At 35.5% G+C, this 20258-nt stretch overlaps 1 protein-coding gene across 1 annotated transcript in view; it reads left to right on the top strand.

Moving 5' to 3' along the window:
• tipE (temperature-induced paralytic E) overlaps window positions 1-20258 on the top strand; it is a 48386-nt gene that overhangs the window by 23588 nt on the left and 4540 nt on the right. Inside the window, exon 2 of the mRNA XM_089096579.1 lies at window positions 7453-7637. Within this exon, the coding sequence (XP_088952705.1) occupies window positions 7453-7606 (154 nt within the window). The 3' untranslated portion in view covers window positions 7607-7637. The remainder of the gene's footprint in view (window positions 1-7452; window positions 7638-20258) is intronic.

The raw sequence follows: 20258 nt of genomic DNA, 5'->3' as shown, positions 1-20258 counted from the left end.
GGAATTTATAACGTCTTCAGACAAAAAACTATTTCCTGGTGTGATTTCCAATCTTCGACGCCGATACTGTGAAGCAATGTCATCTTTTGCATAGCGCATACCCGGAAGTATCTCTGTAAATGCTTGTCCGACAGTTTCGACAGCGTAGCTTGTAGTTGAGTCATCCCAGGGTATTTTTGCAATGACGGCATCTTTGTTTATGGGAAATACTAAACAAGCCTTGAATCTGTTTTCTATAGCCTCTGCAGATGTTTCCCCCATCTCATCCAATAGTCGAGCGATTTAGGTCTTAAAGTGCTCTTTGAAAACTGTGAACTTGTTTAGATAGTGCGTCTTATATTCTTTTAGAACCTTCCGCCGTACGCGTTTAAGTTTGGTAACTGTCAAAGTCACCCCCGAAAATACCCTTTCTTCCAAGGGGTGACTTTGACAACTCACCCGTCTCCTTCCGTTTTAAGGTAAATCCCTAAATACTTACTGGTCGGCTTTTTGATCATATTTACAAGCCTACTAATGCCCCACAACAAAAACGCAGTCACCTGTTCTTTCGCAGTCAGACAAATTTTCAGTACCCCTAAACATAATGAAAAGTACTTACTTTGTACAACCAGTTCACAAACAGATACTCTTTACTCGATGGACGCCATTTCCACACTGACTGACGAAGATAATCTAAAGAGCCATCTAGAATTTCCTCAGATTTTTTCGTCACACCACGTGTCGTCAAAAGTCGAAAGAAACATTTATCTATGGTTTTGTCAATGTCACCCCTGATTATCAATCTCAACCCGGTTGACACGGTAGTAATAGGGAATCATTATAATAGGGAAAATTGCAAAGGAAATAGACAAAGGTGCCCAAATTTACATTATTGGTTTTTTCCTCGGCAAAGTGTTTTTTCTGTGTCAGTGGCCACCAACATATTAAATAAATATAGATGTCTGCTGGATAGTGGAAAAAAAAAAGTCAAGGGCTTTCAAACATATCTTATCAGTTATCAAAAGGTCAATCCTTTTAATATCCTTTTAATGTATCCTTTTAATGAAGGGTGTATAGCCTGAAAAAGTTTGCTTCTGGTGGTTGATTTATTTATTTGTTTGATTTGAATAAAAACCCTTATCAGTTAATCCTTTTAATACATTTGCTTTATTTACTGAGCCGACTCGGTATATACTTGCCCTTAGGAGAAAAAAAAATCCCTCGGCTTTCCTACTTTCAATCTAGAATCGATCTGTCTCTGAGACCACGTGGAAAACAAGTATTTTAATGTGAACCGGTAGGGACTAGTAGGGAAATATTCAATTGAAGGAAATTATACTCTTCGGCGGTTATAAGATTATTCGAATGTCCAGAATGCATGAACTGGGAGTTCTTATATCTTTGATGAAGTAGGGGGGGGGGTCTTGCTTAAATTTTGAGATCCTTTTTTGAATGATGATGAGAAATAAACAGTTACAGGATAACTTTTGGTTGAAAAAGAGAACAGATAAAAGGTGCAAGTTAGAAATCAGAGTAATTTTTTTCTGTTATGATAGATTATTGTTTTCGAATTTTATGTGTGTCCTCAAATGCCCAAGGGGCTCTAAACTGAAAATTTTTGAGAGGAACAGATTGTGCAAACTTCATTTCGTAATGACGAGAAGAGATAAACAGTTAGAGGGTAACTTAAAATTGAAATAAAGATAAAAGTGGAAGATAAGTAACGTATTTAAAAGACATTTATCTCTAAACGTCCTTTTAAAACTACTTATTGACTATGTGTGGAGAAGACGCTAAATCAGTCAAACCACTTTTAATTTGACAGTGGGATGATTATATCCAAGTTTGCTTTATTTCTAGGGTATTTTAGTTAATTTTCCGTTTTCTCTTACATTTTGTTAGATTTTAGTCCTTCAGTTTACAACAGGAATCGAGCTTTTGATTAAGCTATGGTCCTTGTTCCTTTGGTCCTTGACATCCGGGTTGGGTCTCTTTGGATCTGAAGTCGCTACAACAGGTTGCTAATCTTTGTGATAGATGTTAGTTTTGGTGCTCAAAAAATTATTATAACAGTGTAGATAACCTGATCCCTGCCACCGGTAGTGTAGCTCCTGTATTTTATTGAGGGAGGGGGGCAAGAAGGGATCCACATCCAAGAAGTAAAGGGGCATGGGATATCTTTCAGGGGAAAGGAATGTTAAAACAATGGTTAAAATCACAAGCCTAAATCTGAATTCAAGATGTCTAAAAAGTTGTTTTGGGAATTTATTTTACAGTGGATACTGAAAACTCAAGAAAAAAAGAGTAAAGGGGATATGTGTCTGCCCTAAGTCTTCAATATTACATTTTTCTTCAGGAGGTAGTGAAGGAAAGTTGCTGTTTAGCAAACACGTTACTTGGTTAATTTCAAAAATATTATACAATACATAAATAAACAATGCACACGCATCAAACGAGCAATAGTTTTTAGGTTACTTAATAAATTATAGTTTTTTTTGTGAATTGTTGGGGGGGGGGGGGTAACTGCCCCCTTGTCCTTCCCAAACGACGCTACTGCCTGCCTCCATGTATACTAAGTAATAGTGGGGTCATTACTTGAACAAACCGTCGAACCTGGAAGACAGATAGGCTAACAGCAGAATACATAAAACGGTTGTTTAGCAATGTCATTCAGTCGTTTCGTTTCGCTAAATCCTAATTTAAATAAAAAAGATGGTAGGCTATATTCAGGGGCACCATTTCGGAGGGGGTGCAGGGGTAGGCCATTGCCAACCCTAATTTTTCTGGGGGCCCAAAGCTACCTCCCAAAAAGTAAAAAATATACAGGAACAAAATTACAATTAGCAATTAGTCAAAATTTTGAAACTGCTACATGTATATGTACATTAACTTGGATAATAGTGAGATTAAGTATGATAATGCAATTAGTGCAAATGGGTCGTGCAAAAGTTGTAGGGACATATGAGTTTCTGACCAAGCTAATTTAAACAGCTAATTTGCGGATATAAAGATCAGTTTAAATGAATGGATTTGTTTAAAACCGTAAGGCCATCCATATAATAATACCAATGTATTATTCGCCCAGTTCGCCAGTTTACTATCTACTATCAGCAGCTGAAGAGCCATTGAGAATTCATGAGTTGGTCAGGAGCTCAAAAGCGTAAATTGGCAGCATTGAAGAAGGAGAAAGAAGCAGAAAATCAATTTTCTCTGAACAGATGGATTAAGAAGCAAAAGCCAAGTGAACCGGCTCGGCAAGTTAGTAACCTACAGTATTTGTGTTTTATTAAGTCGTTTCTTTTGTTTCGGGATCTGGTGGACCAAAGTTACTATTCTGAACCGCGTTGGGTAGTTTATACGGTGTCAAACTATGGCTTTTCTGACAAAGTTGGTAGTCACCTCATTTATGGCTGGGTAGGCTACTGTTACAATGCCGACAGGCGATATGAAGCCCCATTCGATTAGCTACAACGCCGACTGGTAATATGAAGCCGCATTCGGTTTGCTGTAGTCACGCATTCACGACATAGTGGCGAAACTTGTCTCGACTGGAACTATTGTGTTGCTCAGTGCTACGACGGAGCAAGCGGGATAAGCGGGCCCTTCTCTGGTGTCCAAGCGCGACTGAGAGCGAAAGCGCCACAAGCAATATACATTTATTGCCATGTGCATAGGTAATTGCAAACTGCGTTGAAGGTGTTGGAACTGTTGGCTCAATTTTTTCGTTAGTCCAAAATCTGTACACGTTCATTTCCAACAGCAACACCAGACATCAGCTTTTTGTCGAGTCCCAAAAGGCTACTCATCTGCTAGTCCTGGAATTAGAAAGGAGTGCTGCGACAAGATGGTCATACTGGTGTCGATCAATATCGAAGATAAGACTCCGATATGAAGGTATTCTGGCTGTACTGTCTGTAGTCAGCGAGGGAGCTGATAGTGAAGCTCGAGCAGAAGCAACTGGGCTCCAGAGAAAATGTAATCTTTCACAGTGATATTCCAGTTGCTCTATATGGAAGTAATTCTGAGGACGAGAAACTCCCTTTCTGAGCAGCTTCAGGCAGTTTATCTGGTAATATCTAGGACCCTTACCTTGATTCAAGCAACAAGGAAGGAAATAGCTGAACTGCTGAAATTGCTGAAGGTCTTGAAATTGAAGTACCTGACGTGAATAGACCCGTGACCGGATCCTCCTCTGCGGGTCAGAAGGGACGAACTAGAATAACCCAAAAGATTACCAAACACTTGAAAGAATTCATGAACACTTCGACGTTTGGAAAAAAAACTTCGTTGAATCTGGCAATAGAGCTTTATCTCTAGCGGAAGAAATGAAAAGCGAGTACCTGGAGACTGTAGATCGTCTGATTGCGGAATTCGACAGACGGTTTACCGATAACCTTCCAGTGCTCAATACACTCGAAGCTCTGGACCCCAGCTCTACCAAATTCATGGATACAGGGCTTCTCAAGCAATTCTCTGAACTTTATTCTGAAATGGACATTGACCAGATTCTTCTTGAGGCCCAAGCTGGTATTGCCAAGCGGATTTTGCTCGAGGAGGAGGCAAAGCCGAAGAACTTCATGGACGTCATCTATAACATCCAGACACTTCCAGTGGCCTATTCAGAAATTATCCAAGTTCTTCATATTGCTGCCACACTTCCTGTCACGATATTCAGCAATGAATGCTTGTTTTCTGGTCTGGAAATAGTGAAGAACTATCTGCGCTCGACCACAGGAGACGATCGTCTTAGTCACCTGCTTTTGATCTTTGCAAAGAAGGATTAGTGACTAACAGGGACGAGTGACTAACAGGGTATTGAATGTTGTGCACTTGTCTCACGGTCATTATAGCAAAGTAATCACCCGGTCTCGCTTTTTTGGATTATCACAGAGCGCTTGGCCACTATAAAGATTTTAGAAACTGTACCAAACGTCCCAATACTGGAACTGATGGTCTGATGTTTTTTGTGTTTTTTTTTGCCTATAAACATATTTAATCTTAATTTCTATTCATGTTCACTATAGTTTTCATTGGGGGTTCTGTATTTAGATCCCTCTCCCAGTTCAAAGAAGCAACAGAAATAGCAGAATCCAGGACAAGTGAATCAAGCGGGAATTGAATCAACCGCCTACGTAGCTATATGACATGTGACCACTGGACCAAGGAATGTTGAATGTAAAATGTTTACTGAATTCGGGCAATTTTTTTTATCCATTTGAGAAGGGGAGGTGGCTACCTCTATTCAAAATTTTTATATCTATGAATACCATGCTTTCATTTTATCTAACACTTGACTTCCATTGAACACTAGAAAGTAAATAAATAGAATTGTAAGAAATAAGTACGTTTGATTATATTATATGTAAATATACCTGTCTATTCTTTTCCCTTTTTAATAAAGAGATGGGTAAAATTGCAATCAAAATTAGTATATCTATGAAAAGCCGAGTTTTTATTCTATCTAAATCCAGAAGCCACTATTGAAAACTATAAAGAGCTTGAAGAAAAAAGTAAGAAACTATGTTCAAGACCAAAGAAAACCAGAATTTCATAGTATTGTTGGTTTCAATGTCGGGACGTTTGGTACATTTTCTAAAATATTTACTTTGAAAAACACAAATTAAGAGAAAAAACACAATAAAACATAAATGATTATCATTTATGGAAACATAAATGGAGGGTTTGGATTTTTTTTTATTTTAGTTGTAGTTTGGCAAAAAGGAAAGCTATGCATCCTTGGTTTGTGTTAATCGTGTTCAAACAAAATAATCCTTACTTATCGCATTCTTATATATATATATATATATATATATATATATATATATATATATATATATATATATATATATATATATATATATATATATATATATATATATATATGTATATATATGTATATATATGTGTATATATATATATATATATATATATATATATATATATATATATATATATATGTATATATATGTATATATATATATATAAATATATATATATATATATATATATATATATATATATATATATATATATATATATATATATATATATATATATATATATATATATATATGTATATATATGTATATATATGTATATTGTGTTTCGTCTGAGACCATTGTAATATAAGTTTTGCTTAACTTACTTTACTGTAATATGTCCGAGCGGTACAATAGTCTATCAATTGAACAGTAGGTACTGTTACCGTATGAGTTTATCATTTTTAGTTGCATGGTATGGATCTTCTACTCTTACTTTTCCCTCTTGGATTGTTTGCGTCGGGATATGATCCATGTTGTTTTTCCGTACTTTTTTTTACTTCATCAAATTTTGGTTTTATTGAAGCGGTAAAATTTTAACTATGCTGGTTTTTGTGATAGTTTGGCCAAAAGTTTTTTTTTTTTTTTTTTTTTTTTTTTTTTTTTTGCTTGCTTGTGGTAATCGCATTCAAGTAAAAAACAATTTTATTGCCGCGTGTTGTTATAGCGTCCATAACATATTTGGGTCAATTCACATGGGGGTGGGTGCAAATGGTGATAACGGCGCCTCTTTAGGCTGGCCTCTCAAGTCTTGCAGGCCAATGATCTTCCCTGAACAGTCATACAGCTAAGTATGTAGAACAATAGAGTATTTGATACTGTATAATGTGTCATCCATGGAGCATGAATTTGTTTGCATATTTCGGGCCCTTTACAGAACATGCAAATTGTGTTACCATTATTTTATTAAATTTCTTGGAGTGTGCGTAGCCCTTTTATATAACCTTTGCCAATTTCATTAGTAAGAACACTGCTCACTTCAGCTCATAACCTTATAAATGTGGTATAGCATTTGCAATAGCATGCAATGGGGTATACGCCCCCATTTTATGGGGGGGGGCACATTATGTGTTTTCGCTTTAGCTCAAATTTTTCTGAATGAGATTGATCCATCCTAGGGAACTTCACCACTCTAGGCCTTTTCTATAGTTTTTTAATGTTATCGAATAGTGAATTTGTCAAAACATGCATCTACTCGCAAAAAAAGAAAAAAGACCGGGCTGACTAAACCAAACGGTTGAATGGTTAATGAGTAATAAAAAATAAAGTAAACCAAAAAGTAACAATGATAATAATAGTAAAATAGTGACAAAACACATATATACAGTACGTGGGCAGCAAACTCTTTACCCTGTCCCCATTGTCAGATTACGCCCTACCAATGCATTAAATATAACTTGTATTACATTAAATGTCGTCAAAGAAAAAAAAACTGTTGTCATATATTTCTTTCTATATAACGCTGCTATCTCCTTGCTGGGAGTGTTCGTCATTCTTAAGCTGCTGTGTCTTTTCACTAAGTTGTAAGAATTTACGTTCTATAATCTGTTTGACTTACCTAGTACCGCTTTGTTTCTGTTCGACTCTGGAAATTCTTTTAATATTTTCCTTAACATCCATAAGATTTATTTGTTTATTTATTTTACGTTTTCAGAGACTCGAAACAAGTGACTCCAGGAGTAACCCCGAATGGGAAGATCCTCAAAGTCTCAGACGTGCCATGCAAGGAATCTCCGACATCACATGGCACAGTTAGTCCTTCATCCAGTATACTCTCAGAAGAAGAAGAAACTCAGTCTGTTCAATAGTTAGTTGACTCTTTTGCAGTTTCTATTTACAGTAAGTCTTAGAGTTTATCAACGACTTATATGAATTACTGCCTTACTTGAAATTTGGGACGAGTCACAGGTTGTTCTGCCCCACTTGCCCCAAAGGGTTTTCTGGATTATGTTCTGCCATAGTATTCGATCTTCTATTTTGGGACAGATCATTTGATGCCATATTTTTTTTATTTTTTAAGAAACCCCCGACAGGAACAGAGTTGTTAATTGCAGCATGACATGATCTAAGATAGCATAAGGTCAAATATATTGACGAAAATGGAGTATCTCAAGTTCTGGAGGATTGAATCCGAATTTTTCGCTTAAAACAGAACACGAAAAGGAAGATTAAAAGAAAACCTTAAATGCGAATATAGCAACGTCCCGAGATTTAAAAGGAAAATTTAAAAAATTCAAAAACCAGGTAAAAAAGATAAGAAGAGACAGTGTAGTTAAAAATGGTAGATTCATATAAATAAACGATGAATCTGGGAGAAAGCAAAAATGGAATTGTCATGATAACAAGTTGTTATTCTTTCTTTAATTTTGGGAACAGAAACTTTTTTCACACTTTGAGGTAAGGCAACGGATGACGAATAATATAGGTATAGGCTTAAAAATACTGTAGGACGGATGGATTCTGACAGGGAAATGTTCTTTGGGAGAAGTATGTTTAGTGTGAGGGTTATATATTTAGTTTGGTCCCAGTTGGAGTTTTTTCCCGTGAAATAGATGCTTGAATTTAAGGGACTGGCGGTCAAGTACCTGCTTAGGGCCTTTGATAAGGTTTCAAAACCGTCTTAATCTTCGGTTTTGACAATGGGGAATAACTTGAATCTTTGATTTAATATTTTTCGACAGGTGGTCATTATTTGTCCTGTGGTCATTACTCCGTGTGGCTCTTAGGCACTAATGATTCTTTGGCATTTAGGCATTATATTGCAATTTGGTCTTTATGTGCCGCTTAGGCACTTATGCATCCCATTTGGCTCTTAAACCCTTACATGACTCTTAGGTATTTAGGCACTCTGTATGGCTCTTAGGTACTTGTATGGTTCTTCAGCACTTAGCCATTCTATATGGATCTTATCCAATTCCTGTCAAACATGTTGAGTGATTGCTATTCTTTTCGCTTAGTGACCTTGTTTTGAAACCATATAGCAGAATGGGATGATTGCAAGCCACATAGACTTCGATCTTTGTCTTCAGGTCCATTTCTTTTTCAAAAAATTGTGTTTTTTTAATTTTTATATTACTCGTAGGCCTGCGCAGGAGCGGGGGGGGGGGGGCTCTGGGCCTGAGCCCCCCTGCAATCCTGATTGTTTCTGATTTTCTTGGAAATTCTTATTCAAATTATAATTTTTCTAATTGGTCCCTACCCCATAAAAAACTGCCCGTGCCCATGTCTGCGTTAGGTATTTCACTTTGTTTGAAAATGAGTTTATTGTTATGTAGTCTCGTGTGTAGCTTTCAATATCCTCTTTTGCAAACTTTTATATCGTGTTTCAAAGTAAAAAGCATGAAAAATAAGGTTAGTTTATACCATTAGTCTAAATTCAGCTACTGTTGCGGAAGTATCTTGGTGCACAAAGAGAAAAATACTGGCAAACTGCGATGTTTTAAAATATGTTAATTTTAAATTCTTTTGTACCCACTATGAATTTTTGAAACAATATTTTCTGAGTAAAGTTTGCCGCGAGAAGCTATACTAATTCTTTATCCTTAGGGTAACCCCCATTAGACATTAAAATCCCAATTCTATGAATTTTTGGCTTTGGCTATGATATTTTTTCTAAGTAAAATTTTGCATGAACATACGAAAAAAAAATACATTTGCTCTTATGAAATATCCAATTACGTAGCATAAATGAGAGTGCCGCAAAATTAACTTTCCGTAATAGATAACACACCCAAAAAAACTAATTCAGTTATAAAAAAACAGTCAAAGTTGAGCACATCAAACTAAAAGGGGAAGAAGAAGAGTATGGTTTGAAAGAGGTCACAGGAGAGTAAAGCCTGTAGAGCTTTCTTGTAATATTATTAGACTAAAAATAGAATATGGGTATTAGTAGTGACTGTTGGTAGTGAAGTAGTGACTGTAGTATGGGTATTAGTAGTGACTGTATGGGTATGGGTACTATTATTCTAGGTACTCTGGGTACATTCGTATGGGTATGGGCACTAGAACTAAACCTAGAATATGGGTTTCCCTCTTATTGCAGTAATAATTCAGGTGTGTTGTAAAATATCCAACCCGTATGCTTACCTGCTCAGAAGAGGGGATAGGGGAATGCTGAGGAGAGTATCTCCTCTAAAATGATCTGTTAAAAAATTATTTAAAAGAAAAACTAAAAAACTATAACCCTAAAATTTATTGTTCATGTTTCATTAATATTTTGACCCCCATCTCACTGAGAAATTTCTCAAGGCAAGGGAGGAACTTGTAACAACTAGCTGTTATGGCTTGATAACCTTTGCGATCATCGGTTGGGGTGAGGGATGACTGGCTCCTTCACATTTAAGGAGCCTGGAATCACCTATTTTGTAGTAACAGACGGTAAGTAATTACTTGTCATATTAGTTTTTATTTAATACTCAGCCTTGATGTGCTAAATCTCAGGAATGTCCTAGTATATTAAGTTCAAACTTTCACTAGTTGGAATGTTGGGGGGGAGGTGTTGAACAAAATCAAAAGGTACTGTGTGCATCCAGTTTTTAAAAAGGGTGTATATGCAATATCTTATTAGCTATCCTATTAAGTCTTATTAAGGTTATTAGGTTTAGACTTTTAGGGGAATATTTAGACGTATTTGAAACTAAATCAAAAGACAGTATTTGCATCCATCTTGTCAAAAGGGGGTATCTAAAATATTTCAGAAATGCTTTAAGGTATTAAGTTGAAACTATCCGATGATGTTGAGGATATGTCGAACTAAACCTAAAAACTTTATAAGCATCCAGGTTTTCAAAATGTTGTATATGCAATACGGCCTTTATTGACCTAAATCAAAAAATATTATGTGGGTCCTAGTTACCAGAAAGGTATATCTGCAATATCTAAGGGAACAGCTGTGGGTATCAATTTGAAACTTCGGTGGAATACAAAGGGCTGAGAGGAAGTAAATTGTAAGACCCTGTGTGAACCCAGGTTGTCAAAAATGTTTTTCTGTAGATCCAGATTGGCAAAAGGGTATGTCTGCAATATTTCAGGAGCAGCTTGGGTATTGAGTTGAAATTTTTAGGGAACACTGAGACTGACCAGATACTAAATTAAAAGACACTATCTGCACGCAAGCTGTCAAAAAGCCGTATTTGCGAAATTTAAGAAACAGCTAAAGGTATTAAACTGAAATTTTAAGGGAATGACGGGGGCAATGAGGAATTAAATTAACAGATACTATCTCTACCCAGGTTGACTAAAAGCCGTACTGTAAATAATTTAGAAATGAACCTTGGTATTACGTTGAAACTTTAATGGAATGTTGAGGGCGATGGGGAGCTGAATTGCAAGACAATACTTACACCTAGGTTGCAAAATAGCGTATCTGCTAAATCTCTTTAGTGACTTGGGGTATTAAGCTGAAAATTCAAGGGAATGCTGAGGTGTTGTTAAGCAACATAAGATAAGTCTATGCCCATCCCGGTCTTCAAAAGTGTGTATCTGTAGTATCTTTGGAAATGCTAAAGGTATTAAGTTGAGACGTACAGGGAATGGTGGGGTATTTTTAAATAGACAATCCGTGCATCAATGGTTATCCAAAGGGTGCATGTATAATATCTCCGAAAAATCTAATGGTATAAAACTTTCAGGGAGTTCAGGGAACTAAATGAGATGTCACTGTGTGGTTACAGGTTAGAAAAAGGGCATATCTGCAATAACTCATCAACACCTACTATTATTAAGTTGAAATTTTCAGGGAAAACTGAGAGCGATGGGGAGCTAAATCAAAAGATACTATTTGCACCAGGTTGCCTAAAAGCTGTATCTGCAATGGTTCAGAAACAGCCAAAGGTACTAACTTAGAATTTCAAGAAGTGCTGGTGGTTGTCAAAAGGGCATATGAGCTAAATTTTCAGACTTTGAGGTAAAACTTTCAGGGAATGTCTAGGGCGGATAGGGACTAAATTAAAATACCCTATGTTTACCCAGGTTGATAATAGGGTCTATCTGCTAAATCTCAGCAACGGCTTAGGTTATTATGTTCAAACTTTTGGAGAACCTTGAGAGGGTGTTTAGCAAAATCAAAAGACAAAATGTGCATTAAGGTCTTCAAAAGAGAGTGGCTGCAATATAGCAGAAACGGCAAAGGGTATTCATTTAAAAATTCCTTGGAATATTAATGGGAACATTGAAATAAGTCAAAGTACTCCACGTGCACCTAGGATCTCAAAAGGCTGTATCTATAATATTTCAGAAACGGCTATGGTTATTACGCTCAAACTTTCTTGGAATGTTGAGGATACGTTGATCTAAATCAAAAGAGAATATATACGTCCAGGTCGTGAAAAGAGCGTATCTTCAATATGTCAGGTATAGGTAAAGGTATTAAATTGAAACCTTCAAGGATTTCAAACCTATTCGAGCGCACTGAACTCGCAAAACCTCTAAAAGATCATTCATTTTACTTTCATCTAGGATGCTTAAATCATCAGCATAATCTAAGTCCAGGAGACTTTTTCCTCCCCATTTGATTCTTTGGTCTCCCATTGCCTTTCCTGTGCTCCTTAAGACAAACTCCATCAAAATAATCCATATAAAGTGGGATAGAACACAACCCTGCTTAACTCCTTATTTAATGCGAAACCAGCTGCTAACTGGTTTTGCAACAACCGTTCAAGGATAAAACATTTGCTAAAGCTCTTCTATCAACAGAATCGAACGCTTGCTCATAATCTATAAAACTGAGGACCAAAGGTGTTTGACAACTCAGGCACTTCTCAATTGATAACCTCAGAGTGAAAATTTGGTCGACACATGCTCCACCTTTTCTAAAACCGCACTGTTCTTTTCTTAAAACTTTGTCTACAGCATCTCTCAGTCTAAATGTATCATATTACTAAGTAATTTGCTACCTACAGAGACAAGACTAATGCCTCGATAATTATCACAGTCACTCTTATCACCTTTCTGGGTGATAAGTAGAAAACCTTAGTCAAGTGGCTTAATTAAGGTTTTCCTAAAATCGTTAGGTACTTCCCCTTTTTCAAAAGTTATTCATAATCTTCAGTAATTTTATTTCTAACCTCAGAGCCACCATATTTAAGAAACTCATTTACCACCCTATCAGCACCTGGAGCTTCATTATTTTTTAATCATTTTAATTCTGTCGCTAATGCTTCCTCACAAAGCATATCTTCCTTCACATCCAAGGTATCACAAACTTTTTCATCTTTCTCTATATCTTTTCCTGTTACTAGATTGTGTTCTTTTCTTTTGACCCTTTACTTTAACCCTTTACTAATAGCCCTCCCTATAGGAAATGAACATATCCCTCTGGGTGAGGACGTGGTCAGTTTCAAAATCTCAAATGGTACCTTATTTAAAACGCTTCATATTTAGGATCTTCGTAGTAAGGATGCAGGTTTGGTTTGATTTTTTTTTAAAGCATATTAATTAACCACTGCCCTAAGTCTCAAACGATTGTTTAGACAGCGTTAATGAGAATATCTGCATATCAGCAGTAAACACGGATTCCTTTCCGTCGTATAAAGAAATGCAAACATGACTCGGCATGCTTAATCAGCCTCGGGAACGTTCTAATGTCTCAAGGGATCGTTGTTTGATTAATAAAAGCTGTATTATCTTTCGTCAACCAACAATGCTTAAGGTATCTTGGGAAGTATTTTCTGTGTCCCTAAATCAGCCATTAGGCTCAGGTTACCCGAAGTATCCAAAGGTTGCAGTGATTATTGAGCTATCCTGCCTGCTCAATAAGGTTTTAGACACGATATTTTGATTATTATTAAGCTATTAGATATTTAGTCGGTAATGGAAGGCCTTCTTTATTATAACTTGAATCTTGTTTAAAGAAAATTAATGAAACACAAATGAACTGAAAGCACTGTAAAAATACAGTCTTTTAGAATTTAAAAAAATGTTGAATCGCCAGTTCTTTTCTGGTATCAGACATGGGACATGGGAATGAGAGGGGGAGATCAGGTGAATAAGGGGTTGATGAACAACATAAATACAATTAGATGTAAAGCATTATGTTTTTGACGGGGCAGTGTGACATGGTTTGTTGTCATGATGGACCATTCATTTTTCGTCTGGCCTTGCCCAAAAGAGGACTTTTTTTTGTCCTTTCAAGAACGACTTTTATAAAAAATTGGTTAGAAGTTTTTTTCTGGAGGAACAAATTCTTCGTAAACGACCCCCTTTGGTCAGAGAAAAAAAAAATCAGGATCGACGTTCTAAAATGAAGGCCTCCCTGAACAAGGTTCATCTTCAACATGTTAAGATGTTGTACCTTCCGAAAATAATTTCTACCAAGAAGCTCGGAATAAAAAACGTTCTTCATGTTTAAAATTTTCAAACGTTACACTTGCCAATTCTTGAAACTTACCAAAAAATGCAATGGCATAACGTTACTCCAAATTCCGCTGTTCCATTTTGCGTGACGCACAACCAAGACACGACTTCGTTAGTAGTAGTAATAAAAGTCACGTAGTGAACCGAAAGGTTGAAACCGAGTTAAAACTTGTACTGAGATATGTACAGGTAGTGAGTATTATATAAAGGACAACGGTACTGCGTAGACGTATTGCTTGTAAGGTCCATCCTCCTTTGCGTAAAACAGATACTCAGTCTATGAAAAGAATAATGCTGATGACTTTTTTTGAAAAAAGAAAACAATCAAACTAACTATTTCTTGTTAATCATGCTACAAGTAACTAGGCCACAAATCATAAGTTGGTCGTACTAGAGATAAATTTAAACATAATGCAATATTGCAAACCATCTAAGGGTATTATACTCCATTTTTGTAGTGATGTTATATGTATGCTCGTCTCTATGTCTCTTTTTATTCTTACTCTAAATACCCCTTGTTAAAGTGTGACTACTACACCGTTTTTCCCATAATCACTTTTACTTGCCTTTTTTCTAGTTTTTGGGTTTTAATCTTTTTTTAGGTTTTTTTAGGGATAGTATTTTAACCGTTTTACCTTTTTTTATTTAGAGAATGAATGAAATGCATGAGTTTTTTATAGTCATTTCATTTATAAAGACCATGCTATAAATACTTCTTTTTTTAAACTTTTTCATATGCTGACCAATGGTCTATGTAGCGCAGGTACTGAGGCGTCATCCAACGCATCATGTGTTTTTCCTCCAGATTTCTCCAGGTACCAATTTGGAGCTGAGTCGCTCTTGGCTGAGTTTCCTTAGTCACACCGCTAACCCCTGTTTCAAACCAAATAACCAGTGACACCAGGACGAAAAGGCCGTTGAATTACTAGGACTTGAGTCACTCCGCTAACCCCTGTTTCAAACCAAATAACCAGTGACACCAGGACCAGGACGAAAAGGCCGTTGAATTACTAGGACTTGAGTCACTCCGCAACTGTCGCCAAAATCTTGTAATCAAATTTTGACAATACATTTTAAGAATCTCAAAACACAGGTGTATCCTCCCCCTTAACACACTCGCCAGAAGACAGAACAAGTTGGAACCAGTTTACTATAAAACATTAAATCGCGGAGAAGACGAGGACAATTAACAGGCAGTGATAAAATTGAAAAATTGTGCAAATATTTCGTTCAAAACCTCCGCTTGACCCTCCTCAGTGCAGAATAAAACTAATAAAAACATAAAAAACTAAACTTTAAAATAAAAACACAAAACTAAAATTGGAATTGGACGACAATTTTACTTTTATGTTTTTATTTTAAGGTTTGGTTTTTTATGTTTTTATTAGTTTTATTCTGCACTGAGGATGGTCAAGCGGAGGTCTTGACCGAAATATTTGCATAATTTTTCAATTTGTTCACTGGCTGTAATTGTCCTCGTTTTCTTTGCGATTTTATGTTTTATCATGATTAGCCAGGGTGGTCTCAGAAATTATTTACAACCAGTTTACTGCCGCACAACGTGGTATCAGCATTCTTTTATTCCCTTTTTCACGAGTCTGCTTAAAAGCATAAAGTAATTGTAGTTCGTGCTTGTGTAACTTTTATTTACCTTGTAAACAGTTCAATTTTAGTGTTTCCTAGTGCTATGTCGACTGTGTCAATAAATATGTGTATGTCGATGACTCGAACCCCCGTCCCCACAGCCAAAGGATTCAAAGCCCTGTGCGCTAACCACTCAGCTAGGACGACATACTATATATAACTAGAGAACATATCAAAAGCAGAACATGCTAGAACTAAATGTAAAACAAAAGCTATTGCAAATCATCCAAAGGTATTGTACATCGTTTTCAGAATGCTTTGGGCACCCATCTCTACGACAGGTGTCACTCTTACTTCACTGTACCATCATCATAGTTTGAACTTCATATTTCATAACCGTTTTTTAAGGTGGTTAAAACTACGAGTTTGTCTGAGCTTGCTATTAAAAAAGAGCTGTTTGTTTTGATAAATAGTTGTACTGAATGATTTTTTCTTGATAAATTAATATTTATGATGATTTACTTAACAACTACTACTTAATTTAATCTTCCTGAAAATTCTGTGTCTCTTAACTACAAACTGCATTGTCCTAGATTGGCAAAATTTAAAGTGATCAAGAAATCGTCCCTCGTCTGTGTCTTCAACTTTGTCTCCCTTATGAAAAAATGTAAACTCAATTGAGTTATTTTCCCTCCAATAACATACTCATTTCCCTATCTCTTCTCCGAGCAATTATTCCTATTTTCATTACTTAAAGAGAACTCTTGTGATAAAGGAAAATAAATCACTTTTTCTTTCCTGTGAAAGGTTTTAGAGAAAGCTTTGGATTCTTTTTGAGATTATTGATTAATTGTTATTACGGTAGCGACCATCAACATGAAAGAATATTCACAAGCTATTGGTGTAACTGGGTAAGGACTAGAGGGGATTGAGAATGGTTCAATCCATCTGAAAAAATTGGACAATAATAAAATAATATACATATAAATAAGGAATCTTTCCGCAGACTATTGTCTCATCCAGATTTTTAAACATATGTGTGAGAACACTGCGTTTAGCTGCGAACGCATTTTTCTTTGTTTTTGATGTTTTATTGTTTGTTTGTTTCTTTTTGTATTTTGCGAGGGAAAAATCCTAGTACCTATTTACTATCTGTGAACTGAGCGCTTAACCAGAATTTTGGAGTTATTTTATCATGTTTTTATTATTTTGATGGAGAAAAGGGGCAGTTTTGTTTTTTATCGTTATCAGATTGAGAAAAATGTATGACTTGGTTGTTTTTTATATATTACGGTTAGATATCGTTAGGTTTTACAGGCTCCAATGCCTTATGTGCTAGGTAGGTGAAAGTTTTAAAATGTTTCATCTTGTTTTAACGCGGTTTTTGGGCAATATCGTCAAGGAAATGCTTTATTTCTTAGGATGGAGGTAGTCAACAGTCCTAGAACTGTGCTTTAAACACACTATTTTATAGGTGGGTTTAGGAACTCATTTGTGGGAGCATTCTGGGTCTGTACCCCTCCCAAAAGAAAACGTAGACATTTTTCATAATTTTAGAGATATCTTATTTGAAGTCTCGACAATCACTCTCAATTAAGTTTTAGACACCACTTCATGCATCGATTATCAATCATTTATGCTTATTTTACATAAGCATCATTTATGCATAATTTTAGAGATATCTTATTTGAAGTCTCGACAATCATTCTCAATTAAGTTTTAGACACCACTTCATGCATCGATTATCAATCATTTATGCTTATTTTACATGTATTTTTGCTATGTGGTATATTAAATTTCATGGAAGACTAAAATTTATAGATTTATTTTTCTTTTGGTCTAACTATGATTGTTTTTTATTTAAGGGCATGGGGAAGGTTGTAGGGAAAGACTGAGGAGCTTTCGAACTGGATCAATAGTTATTTATGGCCATTGCACGGCGAAGAAGTATATAGGCTACTTTAAAAGTATTGAAGTGTAAATTAAACCTTGTTTCATCATTATAATACAAATAATTCCATTTTCAATGTACATTCTATAAAACCTTTAGCACCCTTCAAGAATGCTAAAGGATTAAGCATCATTGAGAAGAATGATGAAACTGGTAACTTCCTGTGCAGCATTGTCAATTTTGTTTGTTACATCTGCAAACATAAATTTAGGATCTATTCTACTACTATAATGTTCAGGATTGGGGGTCGTGAAAAATTTACAATGCCTGAAATAAACCGACGGTCTCTTTTTAAGATTATTCTTTCTTAAAATGGACTGAAGTCCAAAAAGATAGAGGACAGAATGATCAAAGAAAGAAGCATATAACCTACCCTGGACAAGTCTATTATACCCCCGAATGGTAGAATGAATTTTTATATAACTCGTTTTAATTTTCTTTAAACATCACGAATGATATAGTACTGTCAACTATAATTTGAAGTTGTAACGGTAATGCGGCTTTCACATCACGCTCAGAATTTCCCACGCTAAGTGGTTAAGTTGTGTTGCTTTATGCCAGATTCACATTGCCCTTAGTAGCCTAAGCTAAGTAACGTAAGTTACGGGGTTTTAGCTGGGTCTCTTCGCATTGAAATTTTCCTGTTCACATTGAAACATAATTACTATTTTTATTATTCCAAACATAAGATTTTGAAAAACGCAAAAGTAAACCTAAATATTCTTGCTTGAATTTCAGTCCTTTAACAATACTTCCTTAACATTTTATCAAAATCATGTAGCATTGTCTTGATTTTTTTTTATTTTTATTAAAAAAATTTTTGTATTTTATTCAAGACAGTAAAAAAATCAACAGAATCTTCATTATATTTAAAAGAAACTACATGTTGCAAACCTCGCCCTACATTTTTGTATTCTCCCAATAATTTTGGAAATATAGTTTCTGTTATTTTCTTCGAAAGACTTTTTTGGTATTTTTATTTAATAAAGCCAATGAAATAAAAAATTCTAGATTTTGAAAATGTATGTGGCCTACTTACCTCTACATTTTTGCCAATGGATGCCCCTATTGTCAACAATAGTGTGGAAATATTTATATTACTGAGCCATGAATTAAGTAAATGTACCACTTTCTGCCTCTTTATGCTCTTTACAAAAACAGAATCAGCCTCGTTCTTAAAAATATAAATTGAGATAAGTTTCTTCTAATAATACTTCATGGAGTTCAGCTAGTATAATAATACTTTATGGGCTGTTAAAATTATCAGCCCCCTTGTCTTCACTCAAAATGGTTAAATGATGTTTTATGCTGGTATTGAAATGTCCTCTTATTAGCAAAAAAACTTTTTTTAACCCACTATATGTCAGTTAGAAATGAACAAAGCTTCAATTATCAATCTGTTTTCTTTAAACTGACAGGAGGAGTAAGTCTCCAAGATTTGTAAGTCTCCAAAAAATTCAATCTCACTTTTGGGACCAGCCAGGGAGCCCAATGCAGGTAAAAAATTTGTTGCCTAAATTAGCGTCAAGTATGAATAGTTAATTTATAAAAAATAAATATTAATGTAAAAAGTAGAGAAAACATTCTTGTAGAAACGAAAATAAGACAAATGAATAAAGAAAAAAGCCCTTTTACTTCCATTAAATAAAAGACATATGCATCTGTTTTCTTTAAATGCAGGTGGAGTTCTCCCCTACGTTTCCCTTCACAGAATGAAAATTGGTAAAATTCTATTCAAGCTACTTTTTGCTATCTTGAAAAGTGGTTAGGTTGGGAAAATAAGATTTTGAGTAGTGAATCGAGGACCAAAAAACACATTCCACGAAGGTATTACCAAGCTACTATGTTAACCCTCTTCTGATTTCTATGTCTTAAAAATTTGCCTACTTCACAGGTCTATTCCTATTGGAATTTAGACAAAAGAACATTATATCTTTATTTAAAGCCATATCAATATTTTTTCTTAATTTAGTAAATTTAATTACAGCTCTTTGAAATCTTATAAATTGGGATTGAGCAAAGGTGTGAAGCTGAAAACAATTTCCTTGCATTTCATTTAAGCAGAAGATCTATTTTGGAAAGTTTCACTTTAAAAAAAAACAAGAGTTTTAAAGGTCATCAAGGTCAGGGACCTCTAGCAGGAGAAGGAGTGGAGGTGGATACTTCAAAATTCCTTCCCAGGATATACTTTAGTCTGCAGGTCCATCCCTGAAAGTTTCATTTTCCTAGTCTAACTACTTTCCAAGATAGTGAAAAATACCTCGTCTGCCTCAAAAGAGGCAGCTAAAGTTCATTATTTGTGTTAGGTCAGATGGGTTGCCACTTGGTGAGAGAAGGAAGTATCTGGGAGGGGTTAGGCAAGCTTCTGGTCCTTACTTCTGTCCCATGTACGGGAAAGAGGAATATTTGGCTCATTTTGTGGGGAAGTGTAGTGAATTAATAGATTTAAGGAAAGAATTGCTTGGGGTTGAGGTTTGGGAGAGTGATAAGATAATAAATTTATTAGCAAGGAAGATATGGGAGGTATAAAGAGATTCGGAAGGTTCACGGCCCTTTGGGCTTTTGTGTCAATA

This window comes from Artemia sp. Qi Xiang Cuo, chromosome 1, assembly GCF_049724085.1.
Source record: "Artemia sp. Qi Xiang Cuo chromosome 1, ASM4972408v1, whole genome shotgun sequence".
Taxonomy (NCBI): domain Eukaryota; kingdom Metazoa; phylum Arthropoda; class Branchiopoda; order Anostraca; family Artemiidae; genus Artemia; species Artemia sp. Qi Xiang Cuo.
This window is presented reverse-complemented; position numbering and strand designations above follow the sequence as displayed.